The sequence below is a fragment of the Fomitopsis serialis genome (assembly GCF_022376445.1).
Source record: "Fomitopsis serialis strain Sig1Antser10 chromosome Unknown B0H18scaffold_31, whole genome shotgun sequence".
In the NCBI taxonomy this organism is placed as follows: domain Eukaryota; kingdom Fungi; phylum Basidiomycota; class Agaricomycetes; order Polyporales; family Fomitopsidaceae; genus Fomitopsis; species Fomitopsis serialis.
In genome coordinates, this window is record NW_025954991.1 from 228,884 (window position 1) to 243,670 (window position 14,787).

The 14,787-nt window shown below is 56.8% G+C and overlaps 9 protein-coding genes across 9 annotated transcripts; 6 read left to right on the forward strand and 3 right to left on the reverse strand.

Annotated features, from left to right (window-relative positions):
- Window positions 1-345: 345 nt before the first annotated feature.
- B0H18DRAFT_1211083 (isoprenoid synthase domain-containing protein) lies at window positions 346-1,588 on the forward strand (the record flags this gene model as incomplete). Its single annotated transcript, XM_048036405.1, has 5 exons — window positions 346-363; window positions 424-491; window positions 548-1,149; window positions 1,212-1,241; window positions 1,297-1,588. Exons 2-5 carry the CDS (start codon window positions 447-449, stop codon window positions 1,586-1,588), a joined length of 969 nt encoding a protein of 322 aa, XP_047893680.1. The 5' UTR covers window positions 346-363; window positions 424-446.
- Window positions 1,589-1,710: 122 nt separating this feature from the next.
- On the forward strand, window positions 1,711-2,085 carry B0H18DRAFT_1006171 (uncharacterized protein). Its single transcript, XM_048028636.1, has 2 exons — window positions 1,711-1,979; window positions 2,033-2,085. Exon 1 carries the CDS (start codon window positions 1,808-1,810, stop codon window positions 1,970-1,972), a length of 165 nt encoding a protein of 54 aa, XP_047893681.1. The 5' UTR covers window positions 1,711-1,807; the 3' UTR covers window positions 1,973-1,979; window positions 2,033-2,085.
- A 389-nt stretch (window positions 2,086-2,474) lies between these two features.
- B0H18DRAFT_1118953 (uncharacterized protein) lies at window positions 2,475-4,445 on the forward strand (the record flags this gene model as incomplete). Its single annotated transcript, XM_048033875.1, has 6 exons — window positions 2,475-2,687; window positions 2,751-3,098; window positions 3,151-3,357; window positions 3,413-3,700; window positions 3,789-4,121; window positions 4,176-4,445. The coding sequence occupies 6 exons, from the start codon at window positions 2,475-2,477 to the stop codon at window positions 4,443-4,445; spliced, it is 1,659 nt and encodes a 552-aa protein (XP_047893682.1).
- A 99-nt stretch (window positions 4,446-4,544) lies between these two features.
- Window positions 4,545-5,688, reverse strand: B0H18DRAFT_342801 (uncharacterized protein). The gene is made up of 6 exons (XM_048037667.1): window positions 5,558-5,688; window positions 5,405-5,498; window positions 5,337-5,349; window positions 4,958-5,277; window positions 4,752-4,882; window positions 4,545-4,699 (listed from the first exon to the last, which is right to left on the reverse strand). Exons 1-6 carry the CDS (start codon window positions 5,577-5,579, stop codon window positions 4,644-4,646), a joined length of 636 nt encoding a protein of 211 aa, XP_047893683.1. The 5' UTR covers window positions 5,580-5,688; the 3' UTR covers window positions 4,545-4,643.
- A 587-nt stretch (window positions 5,689-6,275) lies between these two features.
- Window positions 6,276-6,569, reverse strand: B0H18DRAFT_822762 (cytochrome c oxidase, subunit VA/VI; the record flags this gene model as incomplete). Its single annotated transcript, XM_048039313.1, has 1 exon — window positions 6,276-6,569. A coding segment is annotated over one exon (294 nt), but the record flags the coding sequence as incomplete, so codon positions are not given.
- Window positions 6,570-6,907: 338 nt separating this feature from the next.
- Window positions 6,908-8,457, forward strand: B0H18DRAFT_1006189 (uncharacterized protein). The gene is made up of 4 exons (XM_048028637.1): window positions 6,908-7,074; window positions 7,519-7,732; window positions 7,785-7,893; window positions 7,949-8,457. Exons 1-4 carry the CDS (start codon window positions 7,065-7,067, stop codon window positions 8,138-8,140), a joined length of 525 nt encoding a protein of 174 aa, XP_047893685.1. The 5' UTR covers window positions 6,908-7,064; the 3' UTR covers window positions 8,141-8,457.
- A 337-nt stretch (window positions 8,458-8,794) lies between these two features.
- On the reverse strand, window positions 8,795-9,437 carry B0H18DRAFT_876407 (uncharacterized protein; the record flags this gene model as incomplete). The annotated part of the gene is made up of 2 exons (XM_048040488.1): window positions 8,795-9,284; window positions 9,346-9,437. Coding segments are annotated over 2 exons (582 nt in total), but the record flags the coding sequence as incomplete, so codon positions are not given.
- A 522-nt stretch (window positions 9,438-9,959) lies between these two features.
- On the forward strand, window positions 9,960-11,461 carry B0H18DRAFT_1118958 (uncharacterized protein; the record flags this gene model as incomplete). The annotated part of the gene is made up of 3 exons (XM_048033876.1): window positions 9,960-10,260; window positions 10,359-11,056; window positions 11,123-11,461. The coding sequence occupies 3 exons, from the start codon at window positions 9,960-9,962 to the stop codon at window positions 11,459-11,461; spliced, it is 1,338 nt and encodes a 445-aa protein (XP_047893687.1).
- A 1,097-nt stretch (window positions 11,462-12,558) lies between these two features.
- Window positions 12,559-14,685, forward strand: B0H18DRAFT_1104428 (uncharacterized protein; the record flags this gene model as incomplete). The annotated part of the gene is made up of 4 exons (XM_048032611.1): window positions 12,559-13,597; window positions 13,702-13,711; window positions 13,865-13,931; window positions 13,992-14,685. 4 exons carry the CDS (start codon window positions 12,559-12,561, stop codon window positions 14,463-14,465), a joined length of 1,590 nt encoding a protein of 529 aa, XP_047893688.1. The 3' UTR covers window positions 14,466-14,685.
- Between the last annotated feature and the right edge of the window lie 102 nt (window positions 14,686-14,787).

The following is a 14,787-nucleotide window of genomic DNA, read 5'->3' on the forward strand; positions in this document are numbered from 1 at the left end:
TCAAGGGGGAGTGCTTGATTGAACGACAGTTGCGGAGGAGGAGGCACACGTCAAGGGAGTGAGCCAGTGTGACACTAGGCTTCTATCTTTCATGGCGAGCGTATTACGAGCGTGGGTAGCTGCGTAGGCAGCATGCTCATTCTAGTACCAAGTGTTCCTACATCTCAACACGCCGTAGTCATAACTGGCAGTGCTCCACTATGCTTCGAGCATGATGGATGCTACTGCATCTGGTTTCATCGCGGACGTGTTGCTAGAGTTATGAAATGTCCACGACGCGCCTAGGCTCAGGCTGCAGGTACATAAGGGAACAGTAGTGCGCAGATCGTGGCCCTCATCCCAACCGTCAAAGCATTAGTGAATCTCATATCAACAGGTCAGCGTTGAAACATTGAGGTCTCATCTGTGAGCAGCGGAACTCACAAGGATTATCACAGCTTGCAGTCATGCCGGGATCAACCCTCGACACTGGTAGTGCCATCCCGCAGAAGGTACAGATGTTGCCCATCGTATGAGGTCGTTCAGAAGCACTGACCTTGCTGCCCAGGACTCCATCGTAGACGTGGCCAAAGTTGCAATCCGAGAGTTCCTGCACAGAATGGATGTCGCACTCCCCAAATTCTCGCGCGACGTGGAGCTCGAGGCCAGAGTGAAGGCGATTACCCGCACCTGGCCTTTCGAGCAAAGTATCCGGCGGCACATTGTGACGGGCCTCGTCATCACCGAGGCGAGCTATCCACACGTGTCGGACATCGAAGCCAGGGTAGCCATAGTGATCTACACAGCGCTCTTCATCGCGCTAGATACCCCAGAGCTATTCGACGCTGTGGGTGCGCAAGACTTCCACCGGCGGATATGCGACGGGTCCCTGCGAGACGACCGGGGGCTACTCGGCGAAGCCGCGAAAGTCATCATCGACATGGACAAGTTCTACTCCAGCTTCTGCGCGAGTAGTATTCTTTCGGCCACGCTGCGCTACTTGAATGGGGAACTGATCGGTAATCCGGAGAGCAAGATGTTTGTGGAGCCAATCTCGAAGGCATTTGTGGATTTCTCTCGTAGCATGACCGGCACTTCGGAGGCGTACGCGGCATTCATATGGAGCAAGGGAGACTTTCCGAACGATAACTCGTACATCCAAGTCTTCCCGTAAGTCATAATGACTATTTCTAGCAAATGAACGCCCGCTGAATTATTTGCCATCTACCAAGGGACGTATGCTTGTACATCATCCACGGAAAGTGAGTCAGGTACCGCGGAACCGGACACATGGATCTAACTGACACACCACCGTAGTGACATCTTATCCTTCTACAAGGAGGAGCAGGACGGCGAGGTCACGTCTTACATTCACGCTCGGGCGCACGTAACGGGCAAATCCACCCCTGCCACGCTGCGCGAAGTCATCGACGAGGTCGTAGCTGCTGCGGAGCGCATCCGTCGCACGCTCGGTGAAGGACCAGCGAGGGAGGCTTGGGACAGTTTTGAGCGGGGATACATCGGGTTCCATGCAGGCGATCCTCGATACCGGATGCAGGACATAATCGGCGCGCATTGGGAGTACATGATAGATGCGACGACATTCTAGACTGGTGTTACTTGGGTCTGCGTTGGGCATAGGAGTACTTACAAAGATTCAATATACTCACTGATTCAGCGCACACAATGTCCTGTTTCTGTCTTGACGGAGGTCGCTTGGCTGTCCGCACCCTCCTTCAAGGACTCGGCCGCGATCTTGTGGCACTCGCCGCTCGTCATCCCGTTCGTGAGCTCGTGGGGATTGCAGTTCGCCCACCACGTGAGCAGGATGCTCTTTTCCTATGTCACGAAGCAGCCGTTTCCGTGGTGGGGCTCAATGCGGATTTGCAGCATCGTGGGTGCGGTGAACGCCATTCGGTCAAACTCCATGCCTCGGACGAAGGTCATGTCCGCGACGATCTACATCTGCAATCACGAAAGTGTCTGTGGGTGATACCTACCTTCTAGTACGTTAGAACGAAACAGAACAATTGAAACAAGTATGCACACTCACAACACACATCAGCGGCTGTTTAGTCGCCGAGTGTTACGAGCAGTGATGCTGTGTTCCTATCCAGTGCGCGACGATGATGGCGCCCCGACGAGCTCTCGGAAATGTAGCAGCAAACCGCGGTGAGGTCGCTTGTGTATCCACGACTTCATACGATGTTATGACTGCCTCAAGTTGCGAAGTCATTTGTTGAGTATTGCGCCGTGCGTCGTCCGTTCCGAGTTGGTTGAAGGAAAGATCTCGGGGTAGATGGGCGGAACGCGTTCGATAAGATCATTGATGCTTGTGATCGAGTCAGTGCAGAGAGAAACGCCACGCACCGAAATTATTAGACTGCCTATTTATGCTCGCTCAGGCAGTGCGAGCCTACACAGCGCGCCCGCATCGATTCATCCCAGCAGCCCCACGAATACCTCACACATCCTTGATCCACTTTACCAGAAAGATGGCGAGCGTCAGCGCAGCGCAGTCACTGCAGGACGAGGTCGCGCAGCAAAAGGCCTTGTTGAAAGACCTCCAGAACCGGCAGGCGGACCCGGCGCTGCTTGAGGAGGCGAAGAAGAAGCTGGGTGACCTGCAGAGATCGTTCGCGCTCCTGCAGAATGCGATAGGAGGAGGGAGCAAGAAGAAGGAGCGTCTCCTACTGAAAACACCAAAGGTACGCACGATCGCCTCTGGTCCTCGCAATGCACTCAAGCTCATCCAGATGCTGCGTTCATAGGGCACGCGGGACTATGGCCCGAACGAAATGCACTGCCGCGAGCACATCGAGCGCATTGTCAAGGATTGCTTCACGACGTACGGCGGCGGCTGCCTCGACACACCCGTGTTCGAGCGGAAAGACATCCTCGCGGGCAAGTACGGCGAGGACGCGAAGCTCATCTTTGACTTGATGGACCAGGGAGGAGAGCAGCTCGCGTTGAGATACGACCACACCGTCCCGTTGGCACGGTATCTTGCGATGAACGGCGCGCAGGCGACACAAGCGAAGCTGTGGCAGGTGGGGAAGGTGTACCGGAGAGACAGCCCGGTCATGTCCAAGGGTCGCATGCGGGAGTTCTCACAAGCTGTACGTCAGCAGCATCATTCGAGTCTGCGTTGAGTTGCTCATGCTTATGCAGGACTTCGACATCGCCGGTGTCTGGGATGTCATGATCCCAGATGCGGAACTCATCAGCCTGCTGTGCACGATTCTCTCAAAACTTGACGTTGGCGAGTTCACTGTCAAGATCAACCATCGAAAAATTCTGGACGGTATCTTCGAGGTGTGCGGTGTACCAGCAGACAAGATCCGGTCAATCTCGTCTGCTGTCGACAAGCTTGACAAGGTCTGTGGCAGCGCTTCACTACTAACGAAACCATGTCCTCACTTATGTTTTTCAGTTACCGTGGTCAGAAGTGAAGCACGAAATGACTGAAGTCAAAGGCCTCGACCCCGCCGTCGCCGACAAGATCGGCGAGTACGTCAAGCACAAGGGCGGGCCTGAGCTGCTCGAGCAGCTCATGGCCGACACCGCGCTCATGGCGAACGCGACCGCCAAGACCGGCATCAATGAGATGGCCATCCTCTTCGGGTACCTCCGGTCGTACAAGGTGCTCGACCGGCTCTCGTTCGACATGTCCCTCGCGCGCGGGCTCGACTACTACACCGGCATCATCTACGAGGCCATCGTCGAGGCGTCCGCGCCGCCGGGCTTCAACGCCGCCAACGCGTTCGCGGACGCGCCTGCGGCCCCCGCGCCCGCTGCAACGCCGGAAGAAGAAGGCGAAGAAGGCGCAGACGGGGCAGGACGAGGAGGAGGAGATCGACGAGTCGACGGTGGGCGTGGGCTCGATCGCCGCGGGCGGGCGGTACGATAACCTCGTGGGCATGTTCACCGCCGCGGCCGCGGGCGAGGGCAAGAAGCCACCGACCCTTCCATGCATCGGCGTCAGCATCGGGCTGGACCGCGTATTCGCGATCGTGTGGCCGCGCTGGGTGAGCACGGGTATGCGGAGCAAGGAGACGATGGTGTATGTCATGGCTGCGGGCGATGGGCTGTTGAACGAGCGGGTGGAGCTCGTGCAGGAGCTGCGGGCAGCGGGGATCAAGGTGAGCTCAACAAGACTGTCCGTGTATGTCTCTTCGGCTGACAGACTTTGCCAGAGCGACTTCCTCTTCAAAGCGAAGCCGAAGCTGTCAGCACAGTTCGCAGCAGGCGAGCGCGATGAAGTGCCATTTGCGATCATCCTCGGAGAGACTGAGCTCAAGGAGGGCCTCGTCACCGTCAAGGAGCAGCGCTGGGAGCTCGTTGACGGGAAGAAGCAGAAGATCGAGAGCGCGGACAAGGGCGTGAAGGTAAAACGCGCGGAGCTCGTGCAGTGGCTTAAGGACACGCCGACGATGAAGGAGTGGGACAGCGGGAAGTTCTTGTAGAACTAAGTGCTGCTTGTAAGGGGTTCGCGGTAGTATTTATTCGTCCTCATGCTGTTAGATGATCATCGCGTTTTCCCGAATACAACTGGTACATATATATCTACTGCTCTGTTCAGCCCGCTATTAGTTCGCTGTTAGCTTCGTTCCTTCCACTGCAGTGCACACACAACACGACGACTGGACCCTAAATTCGAGAACTCAGTCTTCGTCCTCAGAGCCAGAGCCAGATCCCGAGCCAGGCTCGTCGTCGTCGTCTGCAAGGGCATGAGTAAGAACCCACGAACGGACTAATTGGGTTCTGCGCACCATTCGCGATATCAGCATTCGAGATGCTGTTCTGCGCCCGAGCTTTCCGCATCAGCTGGCGGATCTCCATATCGACGTGATTGTCCTCGCGCAGCAAGTCAAACGCGGTCTCCCCAAACTTGTCCTTGATCCTACACACCGCAAATCCCCCTCAACGTCAGCGTTTCCGCTCGCGATGGCACAGGACGATAGGGTAGGAGACGCACGTCGTGTCCGCACCCGCTTCCAACAAGCTCTCGACTACGCTCCCCCGGGTGTCCTCGTCGTCTATGCGCATCGCGAGGTGCAGCGGGGTCGCCTTCTCGAGGCGGTTGACCGGGTCGACGTCGCATTCGTCGTGCGAGAGGATGTGCTCGAGCACGGTCAGGGAGACGTGAGACGCGCTGAAGCCGATCGCGGTCAAATGATTCCATGATCGAGGTGAAGGGCGAAACCACGCAGGGTGGGGGGAAGGAAGCACGGATGTGAGCGCCCGCAAGGGGGATCCGAGCAGAGAATGCGGTACATACTTACGCGTAGTGTAAGGCTTGGGGGAGGGCTCCCGTCAGCTACGCGATTCTGAGGGGGTAGGGGAGCGGCAAGTACCTGTGTTCCTAGTCTGCAGGCTACGCGTTAGCTGGTGGGCACGATGCGGGTAGGTGCTCGCGACGTACCCGTCTTGGTAGTTGATGTCGAATTTCCCTTCCTCGAAGACCTCGAGAAGGAGGTCCTCATTGTCGGTGCGCGCTGCAGCGAGCAGCCGTTCATCTGTATACCCCGAACCGGTCGTTGAACAGGAGTGTACTGAGACACCCATGCGCACGTACTGTTGGACGCTCCGTCTGCCATGATAGATGCGTGTAGACTGCTGTACGTTCGTTGACCTTCAAGCTTAGGCCCGGGGGAGACAGGGTATAGTGGCTGTAATCAAGCAAAGTCGACAGACGCGGTGTAGCATTCACAATAGCACCTCAGATAGGATTAATGTCATATTTGGCACGTGGAAAGGCGCGTCCGTTCCGGATCAGCTTCTGGATGTTCAGTGGACGGTCGTGACTGTGTGTAGATACTGAGACAGCGACCACAGATCTCAGGATGCGACATAGCCCTAGTGGTTGCATACGTATTGAAATGTGTGCAGAGCACTCTGCCAAATGGACAAGCGTTGTACCGTCTACGCTTCCCTGACGTTGTCCGCCAGTCTGACGGCCGACAGCGAAAGATTCAACCTCTCATGCAGATACAGAGGTCCGAGACACGAGACATGGGAGAGCGGCGGCGACTAGCAATGTACGGATTACAGAGCTCGAGGACTTGCGCCCATGTATCATAACAATATGCTGCCGGAAGGATTGTCTTTGCATGTGAGCAGGACTGGCTGTGTTGGTGTCAGTCGCGAGCGTTCTCTGAAGGAAGCTCAACCAGACGCACACACAATCTAAAGACGTTGCTCCTTTCATGAGTGGTATAGCTCTTCCCTGACGTTGATACCTGTACCGTAACAGGTTAGTGCGGTCATGACGACAGACAGCAGAGCGTTGACTGACCAAGTTCCTCCCTTACGGGCTTAAGCTCCTCCAGGTACGCCTGGTACTGCTGCTTGTTCTCCACCTTCTCCTGGATGCCCTCGAAGATGCGGACCGCAGTCGCGTAGTCATTCACGCGGCGGGTCGCGCGGAGCGCGGCCTCAATGACGGAGGGCGCGGGGACGAGATCGTGCGCGAAGCAGTTGTTGAGCCCGCGCTGGACCTCAAAGAGATCCTGAGCCTGCTGGAAGAAGGTGACGTAGCGCTCCGTAAAGGACTCGAAAGTCTCCTCGTGGTGGGTGCTGCTGTAGCGGACAAAGGTGGGCGCAACGCGGCGGACGACCGGTGCGGGGCGGGCACGGAGGAGAGAGGCGACCAGCTGAGCACGCATGGCGACGAGGACGCGGAGACGGTGGTGGTAGGACGAGGAGCAACGCTGGCGGGGATGGTCGGACGAAAATGCGCCAGCTTGAGGTCGCGACAGCTCGCGCCCCGGCTCGGTGCGTGAGCCTGGATCCGCCCAGCCGAACCGGTTCACTCCGGTCCCCGCCTCCGCTGCCTCTCCTCTCCGCCAGGTGCATTGTCCGCAGCCTACATTCGCACACGACGCACTACAGAACGCTTGTTTACATGCCCACAGCGCACCCCGCACCGGCTACCAGGTAAATATAGACGGCGGGGCAGGTGGCGGGGAGTGTGGTTGTGTTTGGGCCGAGGGCGACATAAGGGCGTCTACGCGAGCGGCTTCGCTCTCACCGCCACTTTCTTCGCACCACCCACCGCAAAAGCCCCAGCAACGCTCGCAGCAATGGATGACGGTACGTTTTCAACATCAACCAAGGCCGCCTCGAGGACGACGAGCAACGTCCCCCACTGTCCCCGCATCGTCCACCCCAGCATGTCTTTCGCCTCCGCTGTACCTACCTGTAAATACCCGTGACGCCACGTCGCCCCCGCCTGTCTCGCAGCAGCCTTCAGCCCACAGAGGTCGTCCTTCGACGGCGCCCACACCTTTGACTCACATGGTCCTCTGTGGGCTGAAGGCTGGCATGGTCCATAGGCCGCTTTTCTTCCGCGCCACCGACGCGTCAGGCCGTCCCCGACACGCTGAGTGTTCTTTGCTCCCGTCTCTGTGCGCGCATCAGTCCCCTTTGTCACCATATGGTCCCGTCCTCGTCATGTCGCTCGCTCGCCGGCCGCCCGGATTCGCTTCCTTCACCAACCGACCGACCCTGACTTTTCCACCCACCTCCCTCTCTCAGCCTGGCAGTCTCAAGACATGGCACCTCCGAGCAACGTCGGCGGTATCAGCATCCCCACGCAGGATGTCACTATGGGCAACGGCACTGGACTCAGCGCCGCCGACGACCAGCACTGGGCCAACGGAAGCGGCCGCTCTCCTTCCCGCGGAGGCATGGACCCGCCCAGGAGGTCCAGTCGGAGCAGAAGCCCGGGCGCCCGCGGCGATGACCGGAAGTGAGTTGACAGTTATTTGAGCAGTCCGTTCCCTAGATGCTGATTGACGCAGTGGGCGCGCCGAACCCGGCCAGAACCCAGGCAACAACTTGCACATTTCGGGTCTGAGCCACAAGGTCGACACCCGCGATCTCGAGGCGGCCTTTACGAAGGTTGGTCGGGTAAGTGGTTAACAAATTTCCTGTGACGTAGTTCTGTGCCAACTGTGCTATGCAGGTCAAAAAGGCCCAGGTCATGTATGATCCTCATACGCGTGAGTCGCGCGGATTTGGGTTCGTGACCATGGAGTCGGTCGAAGAGGCGGATGCCGCCATTACTGCGCTTAATGCTACTGATCTTATGGGCAAGAATATGACAGTGGAGAGGGTAGCGTATTGTCTATGCAAAGGCTCTCGCAATGCCTTCTAAAGTTATTCTTTCCCCGCAGGCTCGCAGAGCACGTGCTAGGACCCCGACGCCCGGGAGGTACTATGGACCGCCGAAGCGTCATGAGAGTACGTTCAATTTGTCGACCGTGGCGTCCAACTATCTAATAGTCTAGCTGACAACGCTGCAGATGAAAGGCCGTACGATCCCCGCCCGTATGACAGCCGCTACTCCCGTCCGGACGACCGCTACCCCCGCCGCCGCCACGAGGACGATTACCGCGGTGGCGGCGGCGGCATGCGTGACGAGTACCGCGGCGGAGGAGGCGGCGGCGGTGGCGGCGGCGGCGGCGGCGGAGGATACCGCGACTACGACCGAGGAGGCTACGGCGGAGGCCGCGACTACGACCGCCGCTACGACGATAGGCGCTACTGAGCAACGACGTCGACTTCCTGGCGTTCCTTTGGCCGCGGTCGTCACACCCCGGTCCCCAAGGCCTCAAAATCAAGTCGGTCCCCTTCTGTGTTTATCGCGTTCTTATTGCGCTGTCGTTGTCGCTGTTCATGCATGTAGTAGTATATTGCTAGTGTCGGGCATCTTGTGCTGAGCTTCTTGGTGATTCCATGGACCGTTCGGTCGTGGACGTAAGGGAATGTTGTGCGCGAGGTAAGAACTCATCATGTATTCACTTCGCGCCTATGTTTGTACGGCACTGCCTATGCCCATCTCTACGACGTACTTCTCCCTTCCAAGCCTCCGCATCTCTTCCACCACCCCACCTACCTTCTCAAACTCCATCCATCGTCTCCCCTGAGCGTCCGGGCTCTGCGCACCCACAAACTCCTCCGATAAGGGCTCGATGAAACGCAGCCGTAATGCGAGCCACTGCATCGCCTTGACGTTTGTGACGAACTCTTCGACCTGTGCTTGCTCGCCCTCGCAGTAAATCACGCCCGGATGGCCGACCTTCGCGAAGCCGGTGAGCGAGAGGGAGGCGGACCATTGCTGGAGTGATCGCCGCTTTGTCGGCGAGACGAGGTGGTGGGAGGTGAAGAGCGCGTGATAGCGGGACTGCGAGGGTACCTGGGACGGGGGCTGGTCCTCGTCGTCTCCCGGAGATGGAGAGTTGGTATCTTCGTGTAAGCGGGGGAGAAGGTGCGCCGAGACTAGCTCGTACACGGGATATCTAACGTCGTGGTCAGGGATGTCAGCTCTTTGCGCCAGTCGTGCAGAAATGAGGAACGCACTCACTGTCCTGCACCTCCTCTATTTTCTCCTTCACGAGCGTCTGCCAGGCTTCATGCTCCTTTCGAGCGAGTGTCTCGCCCTTGACCGACACGGTGAATCGCGCATGGTCCGGATCCCCACGGCCTTCGTAATCCTCACCCAATCTTATTTCGAACCAAACGTCGGTACCGCTCGCGCGGATCTGGAGGTGGGCAAGCGGCAGGACGTGCGCGATCTCTATTGAATCGGCATTCTCTGGGTAGACTTTTAGGAGCTCGGCCCAGCGGTCGGGGCCTTCTGAGGAGGTACAGAGACGAGCTCTTCGCCTGGGAGGAGGGAGTGTTTGAGGAGGTTGAGTTCTTCGAGTTGGCGGGAGAGGATGTCGGCGGTGAGAGGCATGGAATGCTTGATAAGGAAAGAGTGTACACAACCGACTACAGGAAAGTCGAGGTGGACTCCAAGTCGACGCTCCCAGAGGCGCTCCCCCATAGTCCCCTATTCAGCGACTTCAGCCCGCCGCCTCTACTTGGCTGCGGCCTTCGACTACCTTATACGTAAGTGATATTTGTTGGGATCCTCGACCTTGCCGTAATGTTTGATGCGGCGATATAGGCAGGCCTGTGATTTGGCGGCAATGCCTGCGAGCCTCCTCACGTTGAACGACGATGTCCTCACCATCCTCGTATCCTACCTTGACCCCCCGGATGCACGTCGGCTCTCGCTGGTAGCCCGAAGGATACACCTCATCGCCACCAACCGCGCTCTGCAGTCCGTCACTTTGGCCTGTTTCGGGAATGTCGTCAAGTTCTGCACGTACATGCTCAATCGGAAACGGCATCGTCTGGTTGCTCTCCGCGAATTCAGGATGCATTGTTTGGTCCCTCCGCTTGAAGATGCGGGCAAGAGAAGCTGGGCCAGAGAAGTCGTGGTGAAAGGTCCGCGCTGCTTGTCAACCTGTTGCAAGAGGCCACCCGTCTACGCGTGTTTGTTATGCACTCTGCCGAGCACCTGATGGAATACAACCCTCGCCTAGTCGATGTCGTTTCCTCTTTGAGACATCTGACGGAGATAGAGCTGCAGGTTGTCGGTCCGTTTGCATCGAAATGCTTCAACGAGTTGCAATCGACGCCTCGCAAGCTTGTGTTCACCTTACCCCGACGGCGAGAGTACCAACAGGCCCTCCACGATGGCGACAAGCTTCAACTAGACCCAAAACTACGCCTGTCGACCGTGAAATACCTCGTGGCGACGGATACACCAAATGTACCCGAACTAGCGGCGCTCGCGCGGGCCTTCCCTGGTACTCGCAGCCTCGATATCAGTCTGAAGGATCAGAATTTAGCGCGTGGACAACCTATCCCAACGGTCGAGTGGCCAACACTCGAGCGCGTTCGCGGCCCCGGCTCCTCCTTCGCCCACTGGAGGAATTCAACCCGCATACATCTGTTCGAGATGGTCTGCGAGTCTCGGGCCCTTGCAGCGGGAGGCCGCCGATCATACGTTACCTCCTACTCTCTCCAGATGTTCTCGACTCGAACATCGATTCTCGCAGCAATCGCCAATGTTCACCCGGTCGCACTCGCAATGCCCCTCGACTCAAGGTCAACACTCGGCTCCAATTCCTTTTGGACTCGTTTGCTCGAAAGTTCGGGTCGTCTCCGTTATTTGGCAGTTGCACTCTCCGATATACGCTCCTATGAGACATGTGGCGATGACCTCGCCAAGTGGTGGGTGAGTACATATATGCACCCTTTCGCAGGCCCCATGCGCTGGATTACTGAGGCGGTTGTCTATTAGGCCAACGTCCACTTGGCCATCGCTACTAGCGGTGTCATTTGTTTGGAGATCCGCTGTTCCCTACGGCAAGCCGAAGCGGACACCGAAGAGGATGTGGAGGCAGGCAACAGCAAGACATCCGTGAACGAAGATGCCCCTTCCTTCGACAAATCGATCTACGACACATTCTCAGCATCCGTACGAGATGCGGCTCCTGCGCTGCAATACCTTTCTCTGGACATGAGCCCGCGCGACGACCTGCCCTCGAGATGTGACTTCCTCGATCCACAAGAGAGCCGAGATGTCGGGATATCTTCGGACCTGCGCTGGTGGTGTTTTAAGGCTCACCTCGATCAGTGAAACCACTCGATGCGGCGAGGGGAGAACAGATCGCCGCGTATCTCCGCTCGACCCGTTATGACTATGAGAAACCTTCCGAGGTTAGTTGGCTCCATAACAAGGCAGCTGTCTCACTAACAAATCTCAGCAGAGTGCGACGTTCCATTCTGAAGGAAGACTAGTATGCCGTGGACCCTTCCGATCGCAAGAATCCGGAGCGGGCCTGCAAACTCTGTGGCCCGATTGTATTCCCGTAGGGCAGCTCGCTCTCCGCACCTCATGCCACCTCGTCTGCCGCGTATACGACCCTCTGGATACCGAGATAGACTGACATCAACGAGGCACTTCTGAGTAGGAACGCCACTCACTGCTTAACTTCGAACCCCCGTATGTGGACCGCGATGAGGACGACTCGACTCGACTCTTGATTGGAGTAGCCCATGGAGCTACCAGGAACCTGTCCCGTGCATTGTGGTGATTACGATGTAGTGGCTTCGGCCTCGAAGCGATACGCCTTGGACGCTCGATACTCAGGTTGGATGAAATGAATGGCAGATTCATACTACAGGTTCTTATTTCGCATTCGAGACAGCCTTGCCGGCACGGAAAGCCCGCAGATATCGAATGCGAGCACGGCACGCCTCAAGGGCCCGGGTACAGCTGTGGTTTGCCGAAGGTGGTACTTGAAGCTTGAAGCGCTGTGCTGTGACTGGCAGTCCTCGCAGTTTGAATGACATACCCCAGATGAGAGCTGGCTTAAATAATGCGAGCCGTACCTACAGTCGTGTGGTACTTTTCATGTCTGAGAGCACCGCGCAACAACCTCATGTGGTATTTTGCATCCCTTCCGACTCGTCGGGGCGCCGTGTTATAAGGTTTCGTTGCCGCTCTTACGGTTTACCTCACACTTAAGCTGCGGTGTTCGTGCTTTCCAGGTCAGACCCCGGCTTCATAAATCCTTCATACTAACCCTAGCGGGTCGCAGGTACGTTGCGAACGGAAGGCCTCGCAAGTGAGTTTCTGCTTGTAAACACGTATCGTACACCTCACCTAAGCTATCCCATTACCAGGTATCACAATACAGAGCCCGCATCGCATCCACGAGTAGCCTGGTAGCCATGCCGACGAACCTCCTCGCACTCAATGACGATGTCCTCGCCATCCTCGTCTCCTTCCTGAGCTGCGCAGACGCACATCAACTCTCGTATACGACCCGCGCAATTCACGACGTTGCCACCCATCGCGCGCTACACTCCGTCACCCTGCGCTCGTTTCCCCGAGTCGTCAAGTTCTGCACCTACATGCTGGATAACATGCGACATCGCCGGACCGCTATCCATGAACTGAGGATTCATTGCTACATCGTACCAGCACCAGAGGCCATCAACACCAGTCGTACTGCGGAGACCTATGCGGAAGGAGGTGGTCTGCTAACCAGGCTACTGCAAGGCGCTACATGCCTTCGCATATTCGCTCTGGACTGTGCCGAGTACTGGATGGAGTACCAGACTCGGCTGGTCGACGTCTTATCTTCCATGACCCACCTGACGGAGTTAGAGCTGCAGGTCGTTGGACCAAACGCTTCGAGATTGATCAACGGAATGCAATCCACGCCTCGCAAGCTCGTTTTCAAGGCACCTCGGCGGCGGGGGCCAGCGAACCGACAGGCCTTACCAGTTGGCGCAAAACTTGAACTGGGTTCGCAGCTCCGTATCACGAGTGTGGTACACCTTGCAGCAATGGATCCAGCGAATCAATCCGAGCTAGCTGATCTAGCGCGGATATTCCCTGGTACTCGCAGCCTCGACATCAGGCTCGAGTATTCTCCCCCTGTCCGTCGTGGACAACCTATACCGACGATTCAGTGGGCAGCACTGGAATACATTCGCGGTCCGGGCTTTTCATTGGCAAAATGGCGCAATGTGACTGGTGTACATCTGTTGGAGTTGGTGGTCGAGCACTCGCGCCAATTCAATGATTATTCAATTGGCCTAGCCGCCATCGCAGCAGTGACGAACTTTCAGCCCGTCGCACTGGTAGTGCGGATGGACTCAACCCTCAACCACGATTTCTGGAAACAACTCATCCGGAGCTCGGAGCGTCTCCGATATCTGGCCGTCACTGCGGACAAACCGCGTTGTGCGAAGCGCTCACATGGTACTTACATTGAAAGGCGTGTATATTTTTACGGCTCTAAGTCGGAGCTCCTAACATAGGGAATGGGATTCCTTTGTTCGGCCTAACATTTTGAATGTTCCTAGAATCGGGAATGTAAGTGTTATGTTCTTCCTATGTTCCGAAATCGTGCCATGTTCTAGAATGTACTTCCCATGTTAGGGAAGTTCACTTGATGGCTTACTAATATACACGCCCTTGCAATGTTAGGCCTATGTAAGCGCCTCGCACAATCCGGGTTGTCCGCAGTGCGTGTACCTTTTCGACATATGTTCGTATGACACGTGCGGAGCAAAACTACATAGCTAAGTGGTGGGTGAGTGCGCGTTGCTGAAAAGAAATAGGCATCTGGACTTACTGCAGCGCACTATCATAGGGGAAATTCAGTCAGATCACCAAGTCCTGGCAGATCGCCGAGCTAAGCCGCATCGTATGCCTGGAAATCCGCTGTCCTCTACGGCGCGAGTCGCAGTGGGAATACAAAGCCGGCGCAACTGGCGCGTTTGACTTGGATGTTCCTTCCTTTGAGGACCCGATATACCGTGCGTTCCCCGTCTCCGTGCGAGACACAGCACCTACGCTCTCCTACCTCTCTCTCGACCTGAGCCCCGAAGGCGAGTCGCCTTGGAGATACAACTTCCTGGAACCGGAACACAGCCTGGAGGGCATACTACCTCTGGACCTGCGCTGGTGGCGTTTCGAAGGCACGTCGAACTCAAGATCCGTGAAGGTGCTCGATGCAGCCAAGGGGGAACGAATTGCTGCGCATCTACGGTCTACCCGTTGCGATTCTAGTCGACCATTCAGCGGTTCGTGTGTTCCACATACGTATGGCTTCTGCGTGCACTGATGATCTTGCACAGAATACGACGTTCAATACTGATCCAACCTCTATGTGTGCATGCATAAAAGGTGGGTGTGATTCTGTACGCACAAGTTAACCTCCACTTGTACACTGCTTAGTATTGTGGAACTGGACATGCGATTTCACGAACGGACTTCCTTGTTACGTTAAGTCCATTCCATGGTGTTTACTCCTTTGTCAATGATCGTGCTGCGAGTGGTATGACAGCAAATAGAAAAACGATAGACACCCTTGCGCCGCGCGCACACATGAGTCTGGTGGTGCTCAGGTGGCGCGGCCGGCGCTAAGTAGAACACCGTGACGACCT